At 41.9% G+C, this 20,683-nt stretch overlaps 1 protein-coding gene across 2 annotated transcripts in view; it reads left to right on the forward strand.

Moving 5' to 3' along the window:
* The window catches only part of LOC124266791 (D-beta-hydroxybutyrate dehydrogenase-like), an 86,924-nt gene extending 67,193 nt beyond the window's left edge, over positions 1 to 19,731 (forward strand). For both annotated transcript variants that reach the window (XM_046701598.1, XM_046701599.1), the window contains exons 8-9: positions 18,288 to 18,341; positions 19,571 to 19,731. In XM_046701598.1, coding sequence (XP_046557554.1) covers positions 18,288 to 18,341; positions 19,571 to 19,663 — 147 coding nt within the window. In that variant the 3' untranslated portion in view covers positions 19,664 to 19,731. The remainder of the gene's footprint in view (positions 1 to 18,287; positions 18,342 to 19,570) is intronic.
* The last annotated feature ends 952 nt before the right edge of the window (positions 19,732 to 20,683 follow it).

Below are 20,683 nucleotides of genomic sequence, written 5' to 3' on the forward strand. Positions count from 1 at the left end.
ATCTTCTGGCGCTCTATGACCAACTCCCCAAACCTTGCGTTATCATGGGGGATTTCAATGGTCATAACCCACTTTGGGGTAGTAACAACACCAATACAAAAGGAAAGATACTTGAAGATTTCTTATCAGTCAATGATTTACGGACTGTCGTTTATTTTGTTTAAACGTACGGCAAGCCTTAGCATTCAAAATTTTAAACTGATTTAGGTTGTGAACTGTTGGATGGCGGCGGAAATATTTTCCCGCCTTCTTCCTTGCTTTTCTAGCTTGTTTGCAATCAACGTTAAACCATGGTTTACGTATATCCGGTACCACAGAGGACTTTGGAATACACTCATCAGCAATTATGTTTAATTCATCAGAAAATACTTGAATAGGATTAAGTTCATTCATAAATAATTCAGGTTTTAATCTTTCACAACATAAGGCATGAAATAAAGACCAGTCGGCCTTTGTAAAGTTCCACCGTGCTAATGGTGGACCATCAGTGGGGTTTCTGGCTGAGAGAAGAGTGGGGAAATGGTCACTCCAAGAAAGGTCGTCATGGACTGACCATTCAAACTCATAATATACATTGGAATCAACTACAGATAAGTCCAGAGAAGAGTATGAGCCAGTTGCAGGATGAAGATATGTGTTTGAACCATCATTAAAAATACCTTATTCTTCACCATTATCTGAATTAAAATTAATATTCTTTTTTTCCTTCCCGTTCTTTAAATTTCTGAAAATTTAGTGTGTAGTTGGATGATGAAGAATGTCTCGCTAAAGTTTCGCCTAATTTATTCGCAATTTGACCTTTGTCTGTTATAAGATTGTCATCGTCCTAAAGATGCTGGACACTACACTTAGACCCTTTGCCTTTGATTTTCTGTATCATATCCCATACCTTTCAAATAGACATTGGAGTGATATTTGTTATGGTAGTTAGTACCTTGTAAAACAACTAGAAATACATCCCTATCACTATTGTGATCTCTGACAGTAGTTGGCGTAATAAAAGTTTTTTCTGTTCTGTGGTGGTGGTGGTGGAATTGGGTTTAACGTCGTGCTTGAGAATATTTCGCTCATATGACGACATGCGTGTGTATGTGTATGTGCGGCTGCTTGTACTACAGTCCGTTTGAGTCAGAAACGGACTGATGAATTGCAAATTTTATCATTGTACAAAATTGCCACATAAATATAAATAGTACACATGTTTATCATTTACTAATACCCAACAGCATTCTGATATTTGAAAATTTTCCGGACTCACCTAAAAAGTTGTTTAAGAAACTATCATCATTGAAAACGCAAAAGTTGTTATCTGTCGCGGTTGGGTGAAACCGCAGAAACGGAACAGCCACTATCTCGTCGTGCACGGGATACACATGCCTGATGAAAAATGAAGTTGAATGCTGACGTGAAACAGTTGATGATTAAAGTGTACGATTTTTTCCGTGCTGAAGCCGAAAGGGGCAAACCATTTTATGCCATTAATAAATTCCGTAAGCGGGCAGCAAAAGCTTTAGGAGTATCAGCAAGGGTACTGACAAATGTTCTGGAACACAAACATTGTGAGGGTGATGCGAAGCAGGTAGGGGTCGTGTCAAAATCACACAAATTAAAACATTTGGACAGCTTTCAAAAGATCCTTGTAAAGCAGTCTATCAACAAGTTCTATTCTGAAAACCACTACATGTCGCTGAAAATTTTAAACAAGCATTTGAAGCAAGAACACAACCTCAGAGTATCAAAGTACACACTCTCGCGACTCTTAAACTCTTTCGGGTATCGTTATAAGAAAATTTCGGGGGAGAATAGGTCAGTACTCTGTGAACGCCCTGATATCGTTCGCTTGAGAAATAATTTTCTCAGGGTTATAAAGAAGAAGCGCGAGGAAGGGTTCGAGCCAGTGTACTTGGACGAGATCTGGGGCAATGACTCGCACACTGCCAGCAGTCAGTGGGTACCCGATGGGGTGATAAGGGGTCACGTAGAAAGCTGCCTCTAGGGAAAGGAGAGAGACTAATCATTCTCCATGCTGGTTGCTCCAGCAAAGGCTTTCTCCCAGGCTGCAGCTTGGTATTCAGGGCAAAGTCCACAGATAATCAGAGACTACCATTCCTGAGATGAATGGTGCGGTTTTCCTCGATTGGGTTAAAACAAGTTGGTACCAGCTCTACCAGAGAAGTCTTTTATCATAATGGACAATGGCCCATACCACAGCGTGAAGGACCCCGACAGTAAATCCCCGACATCGAACAGTCGAAAAGGTGATATGATATCATGGCTCGACAAATTTCAGATCGCGCGCCCTTCAAAGGCAACGAAGCCTCAGCTATATGAGATCATAAAGGTGAATCTTTCTACAAAGTTGACAGTTGCATAAAAAGTAAGGGCACGATATTCTGCGACTTCCACCCTATCACTGTGACCTTAACCCCACTGAAATGATATGGGGTATTGTCGAAGGAGATGTTGCCAGATCAAACACAACTTTTCGATTACGTGACGTAGATGTTTTGGGTTAAGGAATCCCTTAACAAAATCACGACTGAAACTTGGCAAAACTGTGTCAACAAGGTAGCTAACGTCATTGAACAAGGTTACTGGTCTCGGGATGGCTTACAACAGGCAACTGTGGCACCACTTGTCATCCCTTTAAGTCGTGACTGACACTACGACAGACGAGGAACCGACAGGTCTCCCGCAATAAATTTTGAGATGTCCCCGCCATGACTGGCTGTTCCGTTTCTGCGGTTTCACCCGCCGCGACAGATAACAACTTTTGCGTATTCAGTGATGATAGTTTCTTTAACAACTTTTTGGTGAGTTCGGAAAATTTTCAAATATCAGAATGCTGTTGGGTATTAGTAAATGATAAACATGTGTACTATTTATATTTATGTGGCAATTTTGTACAATGATAAAATTTGCAATTCATTGGTCCGTTTCTGACTCAAACGGACTGTAGCCTAGACTGAAGCTGGTTTTATAGTGCTAGCCCACTGAGATACCATGCCGCAGTGAAGCAAGAATACCCCACTCAGACACATAATACTGACTTCGAGCCGACCAGTCCTTGTTGTACCCATTAATGCCGAGCGCCAGAAAGGGACCAACAAGTACCATATTTTAACGTCTTTTGGTATGACGCGGTCGGGGATCGAATCCGCAACCTTCCGCACCACGGAGTCGGTCGTTCTGTTCTGTATCCTGTTCATGAATAACAAGATATCGGACACGGAAGAAGTCATTGATAATTATTTGTACTATTTCTATTCCATTATAACTGAATCACGTCAGAGTCTCTTGTGGTCTGCTCATTAAGAGTGAGTGAGTCAGTGTGAGTGAGTTGAGTTTTATGCCGCACTCAGCAATATTCAAGCTATATGGCGGTCTGTAACTAATCGAGTCTGGACCAGACACTCTAGTGATCAACAGCATGAGCAACGATGTGCGCAATTGGGAACCGATGACATGTGTCAACCAAGTCAGCGAGCCTGACCACCCGATCCCGTTAGTCGCCTCTTTCGACAAGCATAACTCTGCCTCACTCACGCCAATGTATGTGCAATAAGCCTATTCGGCACATTACGTTCATATGCTGTGAAACAATTAGTTGATCACGAATACACAATGCAGACAATATATACGTTTCCTCAATAGCTTTATTATGTAACACTGCAGACAATATATACGTTTTACTCAATAGCTGTATTATGTAACACTGCAGACAATATATACGTTTCCTCAATAGCTGTATTATGTAACACTGCAGACAATATATACGTTTCCTCAATAGCTGTATTATGTAACACTGCAGACAATATATACGTTTCCTCAATAGCTGTATTATGTAACACTGCAGACAATATATACGTTTCCCTCAATAGCTGTATTATGTAACACTGCAGACAATATATACGTTTCCTCAATAGCTGTATTATGTAACACTGCAGACAATATATACGTTTCCTCAATAGCTGTATTATGTAACACTGCAGACAATATATACGTTTCCTCAATAGCTGTATTATGTAACACTGCAGACAATATATACGTTTCCTCAATAGCTGTATTATGTAACACTGCAGACAATATACACGTTTCCTCAATAGCTGTATTATGTAACACTGCAGACCAAGCTGTATTATGTCCCTCAATACGTTATGTTCAATAGCTGTATTATGTAACACTGCAGACAATATATACGTTTCCTCAATAGCTGTATTATGTAACTTACTGCAGACAATATATACGTTTCCTCAATAGCTGTATTATGTAACACTGCAGACAATATATACGTTTCCTCAATAGCTGTATTATGTAACACTGCAGACAATATATACGTTTCCTCAATAGCTGTATTATGTAACAATATACTGCAGACAATATATACGTTTCCTCAATAGCTGTATTATGTAACACTGCAGACAATATATACGTTTCCTCAATAGCTGTATTATGTAACACTGCAGACAATATATACGTTTCCTCAATAGCTGTATTATGTAACACTGCTTTGACAATATATACTGTTTCCTGCAGACAATAGCTGTATTATGTAACACTGCAGACAATATATACGTTTCCCCAATAGCTGTATTATGTAACACTGCAGACAATATATACGTTTCCTCAATAGCTGTATTATGTAACACTGCAGACAATATATACGTTTCCTCAATAGCTGTATTATGTAACACTGCAGACAATATATACGTTTCCTCAATAGCTGTATTATGTAACACTGCAGACAATATATACGTTTCCTCAATAGCTGTATTATGTAACACTGCAGACAATATATACGTTTCCTCAATAGCTGACAATATATACGTTTCCTCAATATGTATTATGTAACACTGCAGACAATATATACGTATTATTAACCTCAATATATAATAGCTGTATTATGTAACACTGCAGACAATATATACGTTTCCTCAATAGCTGTATTATGTAACACTGCAGACAATATATACGTTTCCTCAATAGCTGTATTATGTAACACTCCTGATTATTGATAATATTAAACATACAGATCAAGTTCACAAATTGCATTCACACTGAAACAGTACACGTGCACTCATCACAATAACCAGATACCATATAATAAAGGTTTATTAATATATGTTCTCTGCAATAACCAAACACGTCAATAAAATCCGCATTCAGGAAACCAGTGTTTACGGCGTCACAAATAGTATATTACCGACAACTGTTCCGTGCAGTTACTCATGACAATACACGTTCAGACAACAGACTACGTTTTGATAACCCATGATAAAATCCTGAGAACTGGGGCCGTATTTATCTGTACTGAAATGCATGGTCACGGCTGTGGCATATGTATTCAAAATCGTCAATTCAAGACAAAGAGCTTTTCAGTAATTCTGTCAAACAATGACGCGTAAATGGTATAACCTGACTACCCGTAAAACCAGAATGAGCCTTCCCTATAACCTGATTAAACTATCGCAGTGATGCACTTGCAAGAGGGATAGACAGACGACTAATTGTAATAGTAGTAAACAAGATGAATTTTGTGAGCAACGCTATACACCAATATACAAGGCTAAAATACCACCTTGTCGGTACAGGAGTAAAATTAAATTTTTGATGATAGATTTCATCTCCGTTACAGTTGAAATGATAAAACGCTTGCATTTTCGAAGTAATATATGTAAATATATACGCAAATGAGGCACGTTGTTTGTACAAGCGAACCGTTAAATACTTGTATTTACATATAGAACAATTTGTATGGGAGAAAGTCGGACAAAGATATCAAAGGTCAGGGCGCTATCTTGCTGAAGGCCTGATTTTGGTGGCACGTTTTGACTGTGGGAGGAATACATCCATTTTGCAGTTATTTCGCCAACACGGTACGTGTTTCGTTAACTATAAGTCTCAGTAATATTTAAGGGGATTCGTGAACCTTCTTTCTGCGAGTGACGAAGGATGGGTGATTTTCCCTGGCACGCTGTTCTTGATTGTCCACGATGCTTCATGTGTGAAGGTGAGGTACATAATTGGCGTCCCTTTCAACTTCATTGTTTTAATATCAAGACGTGCATGCACGTGAGTGCACCTGTTTACACAGTCTGTACTTTATGCTGTTGTTATAGTGCTGCTCAAACACAGTACAGGGACACAGATGAACAGTCGTTATCTTAACACCAAAATGGCGGACACCAGGAATGGTAACATCAAGTCCCATTTCTCAAAGTGTATTGGTATGATGCCGCCAGGGATGGAACCACTGACTCATAATTGCTTATTTTTGCTACACCGCTTTTTTCGTTTTGTCTAGAGAGAGTTGAGACAGAGAGACAGAGAGAGAGAGAGAGAGAGAGAGAGAGAGACACACAAATGGCACACACCACACAACACACGTAACATCAGAGCGCACGCGCAGGCACACACACACACACGTATGCAGCCGGCACGGGTGGGCGGCACCACAAACTCACTCACTCACTCAAAGTAACACTCCAGTGCTACAACTATACTGAACAACATTAAAAACGCACCACCCATATAATATGAAATATCCCCTTCAGACTGAAATGTACCCATGATATCTGAGCATCGTCGGTGCATTTTAGTGTGGTGCGTTTCTAATGTTGTTCAGTATATATTCTTAATGGTCTGTAAGTATTGAGGTCAATCCGATCAGTGATATTATAAACAATGCTCCATGATGTCAGCATGTGTGTCAGCCACACAATCATTTAATTGAGTCCGATCATTCGATCCATTTAGTCGTCTCTTTTGACACGCATTGGTTAAAGGAGATTTATTCTAATCTCATGGCACTTAACAAAGAACCGGAGCGGTTATCTTGCAAGTAGCATACTGTTCTTTTCTTCATCCTTTGGTCCGTTGTTTGAAATGAATAAGATGCCAACTCAAAATACTCACACAATACTTGTTTCGTATGCAGAACTTTTGGAGTCATGGAAGGCAAGGTCGCGCTGGTAATCGGGTCAACATCCGGGTTCGGCTTAGGCATAGCCAATCAGCTTGCAGCGAAAGGATGTTCGATAATTCTTACTGGACTAGGTAGTCAAGAGTTGATAGACTCTATTGTCAACGATTTCAAAAGGTGAATAAAAATCTCCAGAATTTACACACAGCATCGCTTAAAAAATTGTATAAATATTATACAAGTTATCAAAATGTCTTTATATATCAAAGTTAACAAAATATCATTATTCAAATTATGAGAAACGTTCATACGAATGTGTAATCATTTCAGATGATGCCACACTCAGCAATATTCCAGCTATATGGCGGCAGTCTGTAAAAAGTCAATTCTGGACCAGATAATCCAGTGATCAACAGCATGAACATAGTTCTACGCAACTGGGAAAAGATGACATGTGTCAGCCAAGTTAGCGAATCTGACTATGCGATCCCGTTACCACAACCATAGGTTGCTGAAAACTAATACTAAGCCAGATCTTCACGGATCTTAAACGGATCTTAAACACTACGCAAAATGCATGAAGGAACATCTGACTGTTTCATACTGCTACTGGTATTCTTTCATTTCATTACACACTAACTATCGCATTATGAGAGTATATCCAAAGTTTGGCCTCTTTCAGTAAGTACACAAGCAGAGTAGACTTTGTCCCAGTCGATCTCAGGATTGCCGAGTCCGTGCAGGGATTCTGTGATAGAGTGACCACGCTATACCCGGATGGAGTGGACATACTGGTCAATAATGCAGGTAAAACGTTTCATCTTCGAGGAGAAAATCAGTAGGAATCATAAAAATGTGAACACGTTTTTATTCATCACGTGTGTGCTTTTTAAACATTTTTTAATCTTGTGAATGTGACAACATGGATAATGAGAATGCGCTATTTTGTTTACGACACACTCAGCAATATTTTTAAGCTTTCTGACGGCGGAATCAAGAACTGGCCAGACAAACAAGCCTCCCCGTGCTTTAAATATAATATTTCATGGCGAAAGTGTGCTCTATAACACTATACATGGGGTAGAGCCAACCGTATTTCTAAATTCTAGCACGTCAAAACATTGAATACACAACAGTCTCGTTTCCTGTTGACTGGGTTCCGTCCTATTGCGCAACTTAGTACAATAACCAGTCCAGAATTTTTAGACTGGATACATAAATATTTATTAGTATTATTCGATACATCCTTATAGTCCTTGCAAACATGTCATGCAGCGTGCTCTGTCGTACAGCGAGCTCTGACAAACAGAAACATGGAAATCGTGGAACTCTCAAAACGAGGCTCTGCCGCTAGGAAGGTTTGGTGGTCTGGTGGACTTGTTGTTATATCAATCACATTGTGCGTTACAGAACTACACTTAATAAGCGCAAAACACATAACAGGTGTAACCAGTGAGCCAGATGCATTGTGAATCATTTTACGACCTCATCTGTGGCAGTCTGTGACGTCTTAGTTAAGGTCATGCTGCCTACACTTCGCCATAAAATATAGAACTACGATGTTATTAAAGTTAACAATTGAAATTCATGTGTAAATACCATTTTCTTATGAAACCAGGAATTGAAATTCAGTGTAACCATAGTTGTTTGTGATGTCTGTTTTCACTTTCACACGAGAAAATTCGGATCGGCTGAAAAATAAGTCATTGTCTGAATAGGTGAATGAGACTCATGTTTCGGTTTGGTGCTTCGGTGAAAGATCAAAGTCGCCGACAGTTCTTTATCAGACGATAATGTACACTTTTGCATTACTTCATCAATTAACTATTATAGTTAAAGCACGAGAACTATAATAGTTCAGGGCAAAAGTGTACTTTATTCCACTATACATCGGGGAAGAGCGAACTGTATTTCTTTTCTAAGATGCCAAATTTAATAATAGCGACGGGGTCGGTGACCTAAATTAACAATCCTCATTAAGGGCTAACTGATGCACTGTTCTATTGACGCTGCAATGCTGCTAAAAGCGGCGTAAAACTAAATTCACTCACTTACTCACAATATCGGTTGACTCGATTAGTGTTCCTTTGTCTCAAGGCCGCTGTCAAGTCTAGTCTGTGTAATGTTAAGGAAATGTATTGAATGTTACCTTATTACCACAGCTACTTTCTTTAGAATATCCCAAATCATATTGCCATCTTGCAGGAACTATCTACAACGCGCCGGTAGAGGAGCTACCTCTTGACAAGTGGAATGACGTCATGGCGGTGTCTGTGACGTCACCCTTTCTCCTCATCAAACACTTCCTCCCGGGAATGAAGAAAAAAGGTGAATATCGTGATAACAGCTTTCCTAAATATGCGGAAGCCTTTTAAAGTATTCATTGAGCCAAACTAATAAATATAAAACCTTTTACTGCCATACAATATATCTATGTACATAGTTGAGGATGTAAGGTCGCCTTTGATATAACTAACTTTGTTTCCTCGTTACCGATCGATTTGTGTGTCTAAATTGGATGATACTCAGACCACAATTATTTTTCTTATTGGCTATCTACAGTTACATGCCAGTCCACCATAAATAATATCGGTCGTAGGCTGTTCTCCTCAGTGTTGCATGCTGACCAACCTGCCACTTGCCACTTAAACAGCAAAATGTCGGCCTGGGTCGACCATCTCAATTTTGCTGTATCCACTGTCAACAATGGCCACCGGAGGTTTCGAGTCGAAACACACTAAACAACCTTGAACTTGGGGTAAAATCATGGAAGGCTGGTGTCAATATCATGTGCAGATTGTGGACCAAAAAAGATTTTGCAATAAAGTACAATGTCTCACCTTTCATTTAAGCTACCACAAATCACCCTGGAAAAATTAGCACAGACAGAACAGCCTATTGAAACAAGGCACTATATTCTCCTTTTTCGATTCCGGGTCATAGGTAAAAGTAAAGGAGGGGTAACTGTCATCTGAGGCCCGATTCGGCCAGAAAACCTGAAAATTAATAGCGTGGATTTTTGTTATCTTACTCCTGGATGTTGCAATGATTCCTACATGTTATGGAGTGTTCGTTTCTGGTAGGGGTAGGTATTGCAGAGAATTTTCATATTGTGATATATTGCGATATGTATTGCAATATATTGCAAGGAGGTTTTCTCTAACCAAAAAACTACGTAAATCGAGTTAATGATTGATTGTAAAGCAAAAACAGAACAAAATCACTATGCTTGATTAAGCTTGAATAAAAACTTTTAATCGTCCCGCCTGAGAATTTCACTTCAATACACATCACATATCGCTTTACACTTATTAATAGTTCCATCTACCGTGAACTTTTTCAACCCCAAATGCTGCCATACTGAAGTTGTTTCCTAGTATTTGGGACCACAATAAATTGTTCGTTGTTGGGGGTCGCCAATTTACAACAAACGCATGACTTCCGGTGTGAAAAACGGAAATATCTGCAGATTTCCGAAAGTACGAAGTTTTCCGAATGTATGAATAATAGTAACATAATCAAGTGGGTAGAGGCCTTCTTAATTAATCGACCTCAACGTGTTCGGGTCAATTCAACGCTTTCTGACGTTAATCTTGTGAGTACCGGTGCTCCCCAAGGCTGTGTCCTGTCCCCTGTCCTCTTCACACTCTATACAAATGACTGTATATTACATTTATCCACCTGTTTGAATTTCAAATTTGCTGATGATGCCGCTTTGGTTGGGTTTATTCGTCAATCAGAGTTAGAGTATAGGAAAAATATTGATGCGTTTACTTCATGGTGCAAAGACAATTTCCTCTCCCTGAACATAAATAAAACATATGAAATGATAATTGACTTCCGAAGCGAAAAAAGCAAACTGAAACCTGTTTGTATTGACGGACAGGAAGTAGAACAGTAGAAAAGTATAAATATCTAGGTACTATCATTGATAATAAACTTTCATGGAAATCAAATTCACATCGTGTACATAGGATAGCACAACAGAGGCTTTTCTTTCTGCGAAAATTGCGATCACTTAATGTAGACAGGTATAGGATTCGGTTAAGTTGCTGTAAAATCGGTCGAGGGGAGGTAATCGGGTCCCGTCGAACTTGGTCCAATCGTCCATGTACTCGTACGGGTACACGCCCTTTTTGAGCAGCAGAGGTCGAGTCGCCTCATCGGTGTATCGATGGGTGATGGCGAAGGTGTCGTTGGCCTTGACCAAACTGTCGAGCGACGACAGGAGGAACTGAGCACTATCGATAAATCTCAGACCGTTGAGCGAGGAGGAGATGTATTTCTCCATGTTTGTTTGGGATGCATTGGATATCGCCATCGACATTCGAGATGGCCTACATGATCAACTGAGCATCGTACCCTCTCAAATTGGGGAAGACCACGGGGATGTTGATTTTGGTGGGATCGATTTTAAGTTTTAAGTTGCACGCGTTGTGAGCGACACCTCGGTATCAACTTGTGATGTGACAATGATCTCTCACCACATCCCCGTTCAGGGATCCTCTACATACATGACAATATCTAGTTCGTCGATGAGCGAACTCATTCCCCGGCGTCATATCCATGGAGGCAGGATCCGACATAGCTTCCCCTGATGTTTCTCTCTTCGCGTTGTAAGAACGTGAGAATCGTTTTGGCCGCGCCGGGACCTCGGTAAATCACCGGTGGTTCCGTTTTTCCATCGCATCGGACAACCACGTACCCGAACCCGCAGGCTTGGTGTTCTTGCGTTTTGTACGTGAAACTTTTTTCCAGGGATGGCGCGACGGTGTTCACCTGTTTGATGAGAGCTTCGAAGTCGGCGTAGATGACGTAGGGCACAGGCATTTGATGTTTGTGGTTGATGAATTTTAAGATGTTTTTATTTTCTTGAGGCATATCGATTCTGATCGCCGTCTCTCCCACGCCTCGGCAATCCTCCGATCTGATTCTAATAAATCAGCGCTAGAATACCCATGCAGGCACCGTTCGTAGAAATGTTTCTTTCTGGCGTGTTTGGATTGGTCGTACAACAATCGGCTCAGGCTTTTAATGGCCGTGTAGTGATACTGGTCGCCTTTTTCAACGAGGAATAAATTGATTCTGCGCACGGTTTTATCACTCACAGAGCTTATCCTGTGCACGATGGTTTTGTCGCCTTCGTGGCCGAACACGTTGACAGCCGTCTTGTTTTGTTTTTTCGAATCTGGTCCAGTAGGAGATGGGTGTGAGACGTTCTACACCCGTGAAGTCGAACCCGGATGCTTCTATCGTGGGATAGCTGGAACGCCTGCACGGATTGCCCGTTGGTTCGTGCGTAGCAGCTATGACCGCTACCACCGCACAATAATTATTAACATCATCGCCTTTGGTTTCGGGGTTAACGAGGGCCTTTTTATCTCTGAAATGTTTGGGCACCGGTATGTGCAATCCACCTCTGAGCGGCATGTAGTTCGCTATGTCGAGATAAACGGTGTTGATTTTGTCTACCACCCATCCAGAGCCCATGTGGGTATATTTCTCCAACGGTTCTTGTAGTTTTGGGAACGACGAGTCGATGGAGGATTCAATCGATTCTGGTTGAGTTAGGACTTCCTGTTTGCCTCTGAAAGAGGGCATGATGGACTCGGTACTGCCGTCCGACTGAGGTTTTTGGAGCGACATTTTAAGGGTCAACTGGTATTTCATGCTTTTCAAATCGTTTAATTAATTCTTCGCGAAGTTTACTGTCCATTAAGGGTTTGATTTTATCGGTATCGATATTAGAATCGACCACCATTTTCCAACCTCGGAGATACTTACCCACCGCGTGGTCCATCGGCACGAATCTCAACTCAACCAGCTCGGTGTCTTCAAGGAGTTCGATCAGCTTGGCTTTTCTCATGGGAGAATAACCAGTCAATCAACGTTCTTTAGCTCGACCTTTCAGCTCTCGTACATTTGGGGGCTTGTCATAGTTCATGTCGAGCAAGGTGAGCAATTCGGCTTTCCTCATGCGAGAATAACCAATCACACCACGCTTCTTAGCCAAAGCTGTCCTTCGTTGACAGGGTTTTATATATTATCTGTATGTATTATACATTTAGACCTAGTTTTAGTCACGATATGGCTGAAATATTGCTGATGTGACTTTAAATTTTAACTCACTCACTCTTAGCCAACGCTTTCATTTCAACGACGGTAGACATGGTTGTATACCATATGAAAGCTGTTTCTCTAATTGATTGTATACTATATGAATTCTATTTAAACGTTAATCTTCCTGAGTCTCCTACATTCACTGATAAAATCTGTCTGCCTTTTATTGATGGGTTTCATTCTTACTTTGTCAGCCCCATGTGATTTACACAAGCCATAATGACCTTTGACTCCTATGCCGCATATTTTGCACGTGTAATTGACATGACCTCTTCTCGCGCATTGGGCTTGTATGTGACAATATTCAGTCCAGCAATACCCACTTACAACCATAAGTTCCAAAGGGCCACATGTTGTATACCTTATGAAAGTCAAATGTCTAAATGAATGTTACTGCATGCGGATGGGGTATACCTTGGCATGTCGAGGTCTAGTCAGTGGTTGCTGAAAATATGATAGACACTTTGCGAGTTTAACTATATACTGAGTAAAAAAAGAAACTTCACAAAATGTAATTTGAAAAATACTGAATAATTTTTCTCTGATGATGCATCTATGTATCCGAAATGGGATCCCTATCTTTCGACTCTAGAAAAACGTTAGCAAAACCCACTCAAACCCATCCATTCGTTGTGCAAATGACGTTAGTGCCAAATCAGGTTTTGCACGTGCAGTAGATCACGTGATCTTCGCATCGAAGTTTTCTTCATATGCACGTGTTTGCATTGGCCTCAAGAATTGAAAAAACACTTTTAAACCACAGTTTTAACGGTACTTGAAATGCCACGAATGTCAAATGTGCAACGTGAACGTGCCGTTGGCATGTTGCAAGCGGGAAGATCAGTTATTGACGTCGCAAGAGCAATGGGATGCAGCCGTCGTACTGTGTATGACTTGCGAGGTCGTCTACAACAAACTGGCACCACTTCTGATCACCTAAGGTCGGGTCGTCCACGTGTGAAGTCACGAGCAGAAGACAGTCAAATCGTCCTACGTCACCTACGTGACAGATTTCTGCCGGCTACACGAACCAGGGCTGAGATGTTTAGAGGTCGACTGTCCTCACAGACCATTCGAAATCGGTTGCGGGCTGCCAATCTCCATTCTCGACCGTTCCCGACTTCTGGTCATCTGTGGAAACCTCACAGCTGCTGCTTACCGCGACCAGGTGCTCATCCCTGAACTCGTTCCTTTCATGGCGGCTCATGGCCCAGGTCTACAGTTCCAGCATGATAATCCTCGGCCGCATACCGCGATGTTGACACGAAATTTCCTTCAAAACGCTGGAATGAACGTCATGGACTGGCCATCGAGGTCCCCTGACCTTAATCCAATAGAGCACGTTTGGGATGCACTTGGGTGAAGGCTTCGTGGTCTTAGGAACCAACCTCAGAATTTGCAGGAACTTGGCGTTGCCTTGAAAGAGCAATGGCGCAGAATTCCCAACCACGTGTTCACAAGCATCAGGCAGTCGATGAGGAGACGGTGTTTGGCAGTGGTGAATGCGCGGGGCGGCCATACACGATATTGAACTGAGAAATTTCGCATTTTTATTCTTGTGACTTGACATTCTGTATACCCATGTTTTGGAACGGCGGTGTAGCCTAATGGAACTGATTATGGCACTGTCAGTGTATCGAGTATATCACACAGATATCAGCAATGAAATAATAACAATTTAACCATCTTACTATCTCTTGTTCTTTAAAAGTGCCCTGAAGAAAGAATGTGAAGTTTTTAGTCTAGGCTAGCGAACACGGCTATACATCGAATGATGTCTCTGCTCGAAAATCACTAGGCGCTTGGAGCGGAATTACGTAGGAATAAGCCCATAAGGTACCCTGTAATAGAACAATCATTATATAACTACTTGGTTAGAATTGATCTTCGGCAACCAATGCTTGTCGTAAGAGCCGACTAACGGGATCGGGTGGTCATACAGGCTCATTGACTTGGTTGACACAGGTCATCGTATCCCAGCTGCGCAGATTGATTCTCATGCTGTGGATGACTGGATTGTCTGGTCCAGACACGATTTTTTACATACCGCCGCCATGTTGCTGGAATATTGCTGACTCACTCACTTTAACATTATAAGTTTCATCCAGTGTTCTTTAAGCTGAACGTTCTCAAAAATCTTGTACTTTAATTGTTTGCGCTAGAGTACTGCGCATGAGTAAGAGGGATTGGTTACGACATTGATTCACTGTCGCTTCCAATTCGTCCAGACCTGTGCGATTGATATCCACCCAAAGGGGTCAAGTCTGGGGTAACTGGACATTTCTGTATGTAGATTCAACAAAAGATGTTTGGGGTTTTGCAATATATATATATATATATATATGTGTATATATATATATATATATCAGTTATCGTTCCCGTGGGGATGTAATAACCTTGGTGTTGCTAACGGTGTTATGATCTACACCTAAACGTCGCAACTACTACTGCAAGAAAGAAGTTGTCTATCCATAAAAAGTGTTCCACTTCATCATACCAGCTTCTAAATGCCGTGATGTTGCAGGTTGGGGACGCATCATCAACATGTCGTCACAGATGGGGGTCATCAGTCTGGTTGGTCGCTCGGTGTACTGCGCCTCGAGATCGAGACTAATCGGTCTTTCTCGGGTACTTCCGTGTTTTGTGATCACCTTATCACCGATTTGTAATTCGAAATTGAATTGAAAATTCGCTACCACGTTTGCATGACATTACATTCAAGGCTTTGTGGTGCTTTGTTTTTCCAAAAATTTTTATATAATCATTCGTTACCCGTTGTCTTTCTGAAGATAAAAAAGGTCGGTGGGGTAGCCTAGTGGTTAAAGCGTTGGCTCGTCACGCCGAAGACCCGGGTTCGAGTGACCACATGGGTACAATGTGCGAAGCCCATTTCTCGTGTCCCAAGCCGTGATATTGCTTGAGTATTGGTAAAAGCGGCGTAAAACTAAACTCACTCACTCACTCCCCCAAGTGGTTAGTGTACAAGTTTGAGGGCGGGTGAGGATTATGTCCTCGCGCGACATTTTATCTTGTGCCTGCGACTTTCACCAAACTGTGTCTACGACGACTTGTCAGTTTGTGCCTTTCCCCTGATCAGCGTTCGAAATAGCTGCCAAATGCTAAAGTGGAACACTTTTTGGATAGACAACTTCTCTGTTGCAGTAGACGTTTTGGTGTAGATCCTGACACCGTTATCAAGCAAATGATACACAACATTTGCACAAGGAGAAATATATACATGGCGGGTATTGGTTTATACAATAGAAAGGTTGATGTACAAGCCAGAGAAATATCGTAATACATGGCGGGTATTGGTTTATACAATAGAAGTTAGGTTGATGTACGGTGCGTTGACATAAAAGAGACTTGTTGTGCCTTAAGGAAAGCCAAAGCTAGCTGAAGGTGGGTTATTCTTGATTAGGCTGGATTGGTTTTAGATATAGTAGCATTTCTGGTGTCCCCGCCGTGATATTGCTGGAATATTGCGTTTATATGGTTTAAAAGCGGCCAATTTGCAACCAAAAACTTAACTGGTTATAACTCCCTCTCACCAGATATAGGATTATAACTCTGTCCTGTCATTTGATGTAATGATTTAACCTAAAGGATCAGAATATAAAAGCGGCGTGAATATTGCAGATATAGGATTATAGTCAGATTTAATTTTCTGTATTAGGGGTGAGTATTGCGATCTATTGCGATGCGAAATAATATATTGCGATATGTATTGCAATATATTGCATGAAGTTTCTTTTAACAAAAAATGACTCATAATCGAGTTAATGCTTTATTATAAAGCAAAACCACAACAAATTCACAATGCTTGATTAAGCTTTAATAACAACTTTTAATCATGACAAAATACAAACTGTGAACATTTTCAACCCAAATGCTGCCATGCTTAAACCTTTGTCCTAGTATTTGTTCGTTGTTGGGTGTCACCATTTAACAACAATCGTATGACTTCCGTTGTGAAAAACGGAAATTTCAGAAGATTTCGGAGTGTTACTAAGATTTCCTAATGCATGTCAAAATATCGGTTTTCAATCAACGTATGGCAATACGTATCGTTTTCATGACTGAACCGGTTATATTGCACAGCCTTAATCTCTGTTATTATTGTATCAAGGAGTGAAATATTTTTCGTTGGACGTGCATGGTATAGGTCTGTCAGGAGCTGTAGGCGGTGAGGTAGTCCAGTGGTTGAAGCGTACGCTCGTCACGCCGAACACCCGAATACATGTACCATCAACCCGACATTCACCGCAAACAGGCGCACTAGGGCCTACTAATTAAAGCGTTCGCTCGTCACTCTGGGTTCGATTCCCTACATGGGTACAATGTGTGGAGCCCATTTCTGATGTCCTCTGCCGTGATACTGCTTGAATATTGCTAACTCGCTCACTCAGTCATCAGCTGGAGCTACAGAATAGCACTATAGTCGAGAATTAAGTCAGGGCTGGTTTGTTGTTTAACGCCGCACTCACCAATATTCCAGCTATATAGCTATGGTCTGTAAATAATTGAGTCTGGACCAGACAATCCAGTGATCAATGGCATGAACATCGATCTACGCAATTGGGATACAATGACATGTGTCAACTGAGTCAGCATGGATTACTGAAGACCAATTGTAACCCGGATGTTCATAGGTTCTGAGCATGGACGGTAGACGTCTTAATTCTGCTTAATGGTATAGCATTGATTAGATGCATGTTTGTTTTGTTTCAGTGAGCCACGGGCTGATAAGGGATTACGCTAACAAGAATAATCTCACGTTTGACGAAGCAATGGTATGTCTTAAAATGTCGCCAGCAAAGGAGCTTTGCTGACGTTACTCTCTCTCTCCCACCCCCTTTCTCCCCTGTATCTCTCTATCCCCTCTCTCCCCTTCTCTCTCCCCTCCTCTCTCTCTCCCTCTTTCTCTCCTCTCTCTCCCTATATCTCTCCTCCTCTCTCTCCCTCCTCCTCTCTCTCCCTCTTTCTCTCCTCTCTCCCCCCCTATATCTCTCTCCCATCTCTCCTCTCCTCTCTCTCCCCTCCTCTCTCTCTCCCTCTTTCTCTCCTCCTCCTCTCCCTCTCCCTATATCTCTCCCCCTCTCTCCTCCCTCTCTCCCACTCTCTCTCTCCCCCTCTGTGTCCCCTCTCCCATCTTTCTCTCGCAACCCTCTCTCTCCCTCTCTCTAGGTATTTCCTATATATTATAACAACTAAGATTGTAAACAGATCTACATTACCATTTCAGCAAGTATTTGTAGAGAAGAACAACCCAACCAAGAAACCGGTGGAAATTAATGAGGTACGTCTGTTTACTGATCATATCTCCACACGGTGTATTATGTTACTGGCCTCGACTATGTCTGTGTCTGGCTTGTCTATTTTCACGATCTTAGCCTACGCCCGTCCGCTCAAGAACCGGGTTCGATTCCCACATGGGCACAATGGGTGAAGCCCATTTCTGGTGTCCCCCGCCGTAATATTGCTGGAATATTGGTAAAAGCAGCGTAAAGCTAAAACTCACTCATTCATTATTTCAAGTTGTGATAATGATATAACAACAGTCAAGGGGGAGACAACTTAACCAGGCTTTATTTGTATCACCTTACAACTTCAGTGTAAGGGAGATAATTCCTTACACCTGTTTTCACAAATTATTTAAAAGTTTCATGTATTTTGTTTATACAATGACACTAACAATGACATTAATATGACATTGAGTGACATCTTTTCAGTTTCAGCTTGTTAAGTCCTAAGTAATTTCACGACTTAAAGCGAGTTTAGTTTTACGCCGCACTCAGCATTATTCCAGCTATATGGCGGCGGGTTGTAAATAATCGTGTCTGGACCAGACAATCCAGTGATCAATATCATGAACATCGATCTGGAGTACGATGACATGTGTCAACCAAGTCAGCGAGCCTGACCATCCGATCCGTCGGCTCTTACGACAAGCATGGGTTACTGAAGATCAATCCTAACCCGGATCTTCACGGGTATCACGACTTGAATTCCCATACGGCATCTACCCTGTGAAGTGCCTCGTGGATGTAAAACTGCAACGCCCCATGCTTGCCATTGGGCAGACAAACCAGTGGTTGATGTAATGAGCAGCGTAACTGTGGTTTTGGCGAGATGACGCGCTATCAGGCGAGTCACAACCCCCGACCCCCTGATTCAGTAGTGGCACCACTTATACCAAGCAATATAGGGTGCTGGGGATCGAACCCGGACCCCACGGGACACAGTGGTTTTATTGAATGTCTAGGCCTGCACTGGAATTAAGTGAATGAGTGTGGTTTTACGCCGCTTTCAGCAATATTCCAGCAATATCACGGCGGGGAACGCCAGACATGGGCTTCACACATTGTATCCAAGTGGGGAATCGAACCTGGCTTTTAGGCGTGACAACCCAGCGCTTTAACCACAAGGCTGCCCCACCGCCCACATTGGATATGAGTACCACTTAGTTCAGTTTTTGCCGTTTTAAGCTGTAGTCTTCAGTTGATAGATCGCCGGGTTTTCTTTCAGATATGTGGTCTAGTGGAGTTCCTCTGCTCTTCTTCAGCTTGCAACATGACCGGTGCACCCATCCTCGTTGATGCAGGGTTTACGTCACAGTGACAACGATCACGCGAACCCTTGCCAGCGAGGAATATTTTTCAGTTGTAATAAACGCTGCAATATCAGTACTATTATAGTGTTGTGTGGTTCGCTCCAGATGCACCTACAACCATTAAGTTACACATGCCGTGAATGAGTGAGTGGTTTTTGTTCAACGACAGTAGTACTGAATGGTATTTCAGTAACATCACGTGTCAGGTTAGGGGCGGTGGGTTAGCCGAGTGGTTGAAGGGTTCGCTCGCCACAAAGAAGATCCGGGTTCGATTCCCCACATGGGTGCAATGTGTGAAGTTCATTTCTGTGTCCCCCGCTGTGATATTGCTGGAATATTACTAAAAGCGGCGTAAAACTTACGTCACTCGCTCACTTATGTCAGGTTAAGGTGGCAGGAAATCTGGAAGTGGTGCAAGTCTCAGACGTTCACCGGATTCAAACCCACGACCATATGTTTCTTGCGTGCTTTAAGGGAGTTTTCTCCGAACAGTAAATTGTACAGCTTAGATATTCCTGGGCAACCAATGCCTTTAGAAAGAAACAGTTTCGAGTGAAACGCCTGTTTGCTCTGAACAGTCGCAATGCCTTCTTCTGTCATTATTGTTCATCAAGAGTGAGTGAGTGAGTTTAGTTTTACGCCGCAATATTCCAGCTATATGGTGGCGGTCTGTAAATAATCGAGTCTGGACCAAACAACCCAGTGATCAACAGCATGGGCATCGATCTGCGCAATTGGGAACCGATGACATGTGTCAACCAAGCCAGCGAGCCTGACCACCCGATTCCGTTAGTTGCCTCTTACGACAAGCATCGGTTACTGAAGGCTCATTCTAACCCGGACCTTCACGGGTACAAGAGTGAGTGAGTGAGTGCTGGTTCCCAACCACTTTATTTCAGGCGTCCCACCTCCCTACAGCTGGAATATTGCTGAGTGTGGCGTTAAACAACAAACAAAACAGACAGACATGCCATAGCGGTATGTCTAGAATCAAGCTGGGATGCAGGAAACTGGTGATGGACAGCATG

The sequence above is a fragment of the Haliotis rubra genome, unplaced genomic scaffold, assembly GCF_003918875.1.
Source record: "Haliotis rubra isolate DU_JTF1 unplaced genomic scaffold, ASM391887v1 Scf128, whole genome shotgun sequence".
NCBI lineage: Eukaryota > Metazoa > Mollusca > Gastropoda > Lepetellida > Haliotidae > Haliotis > Haliotis rubra.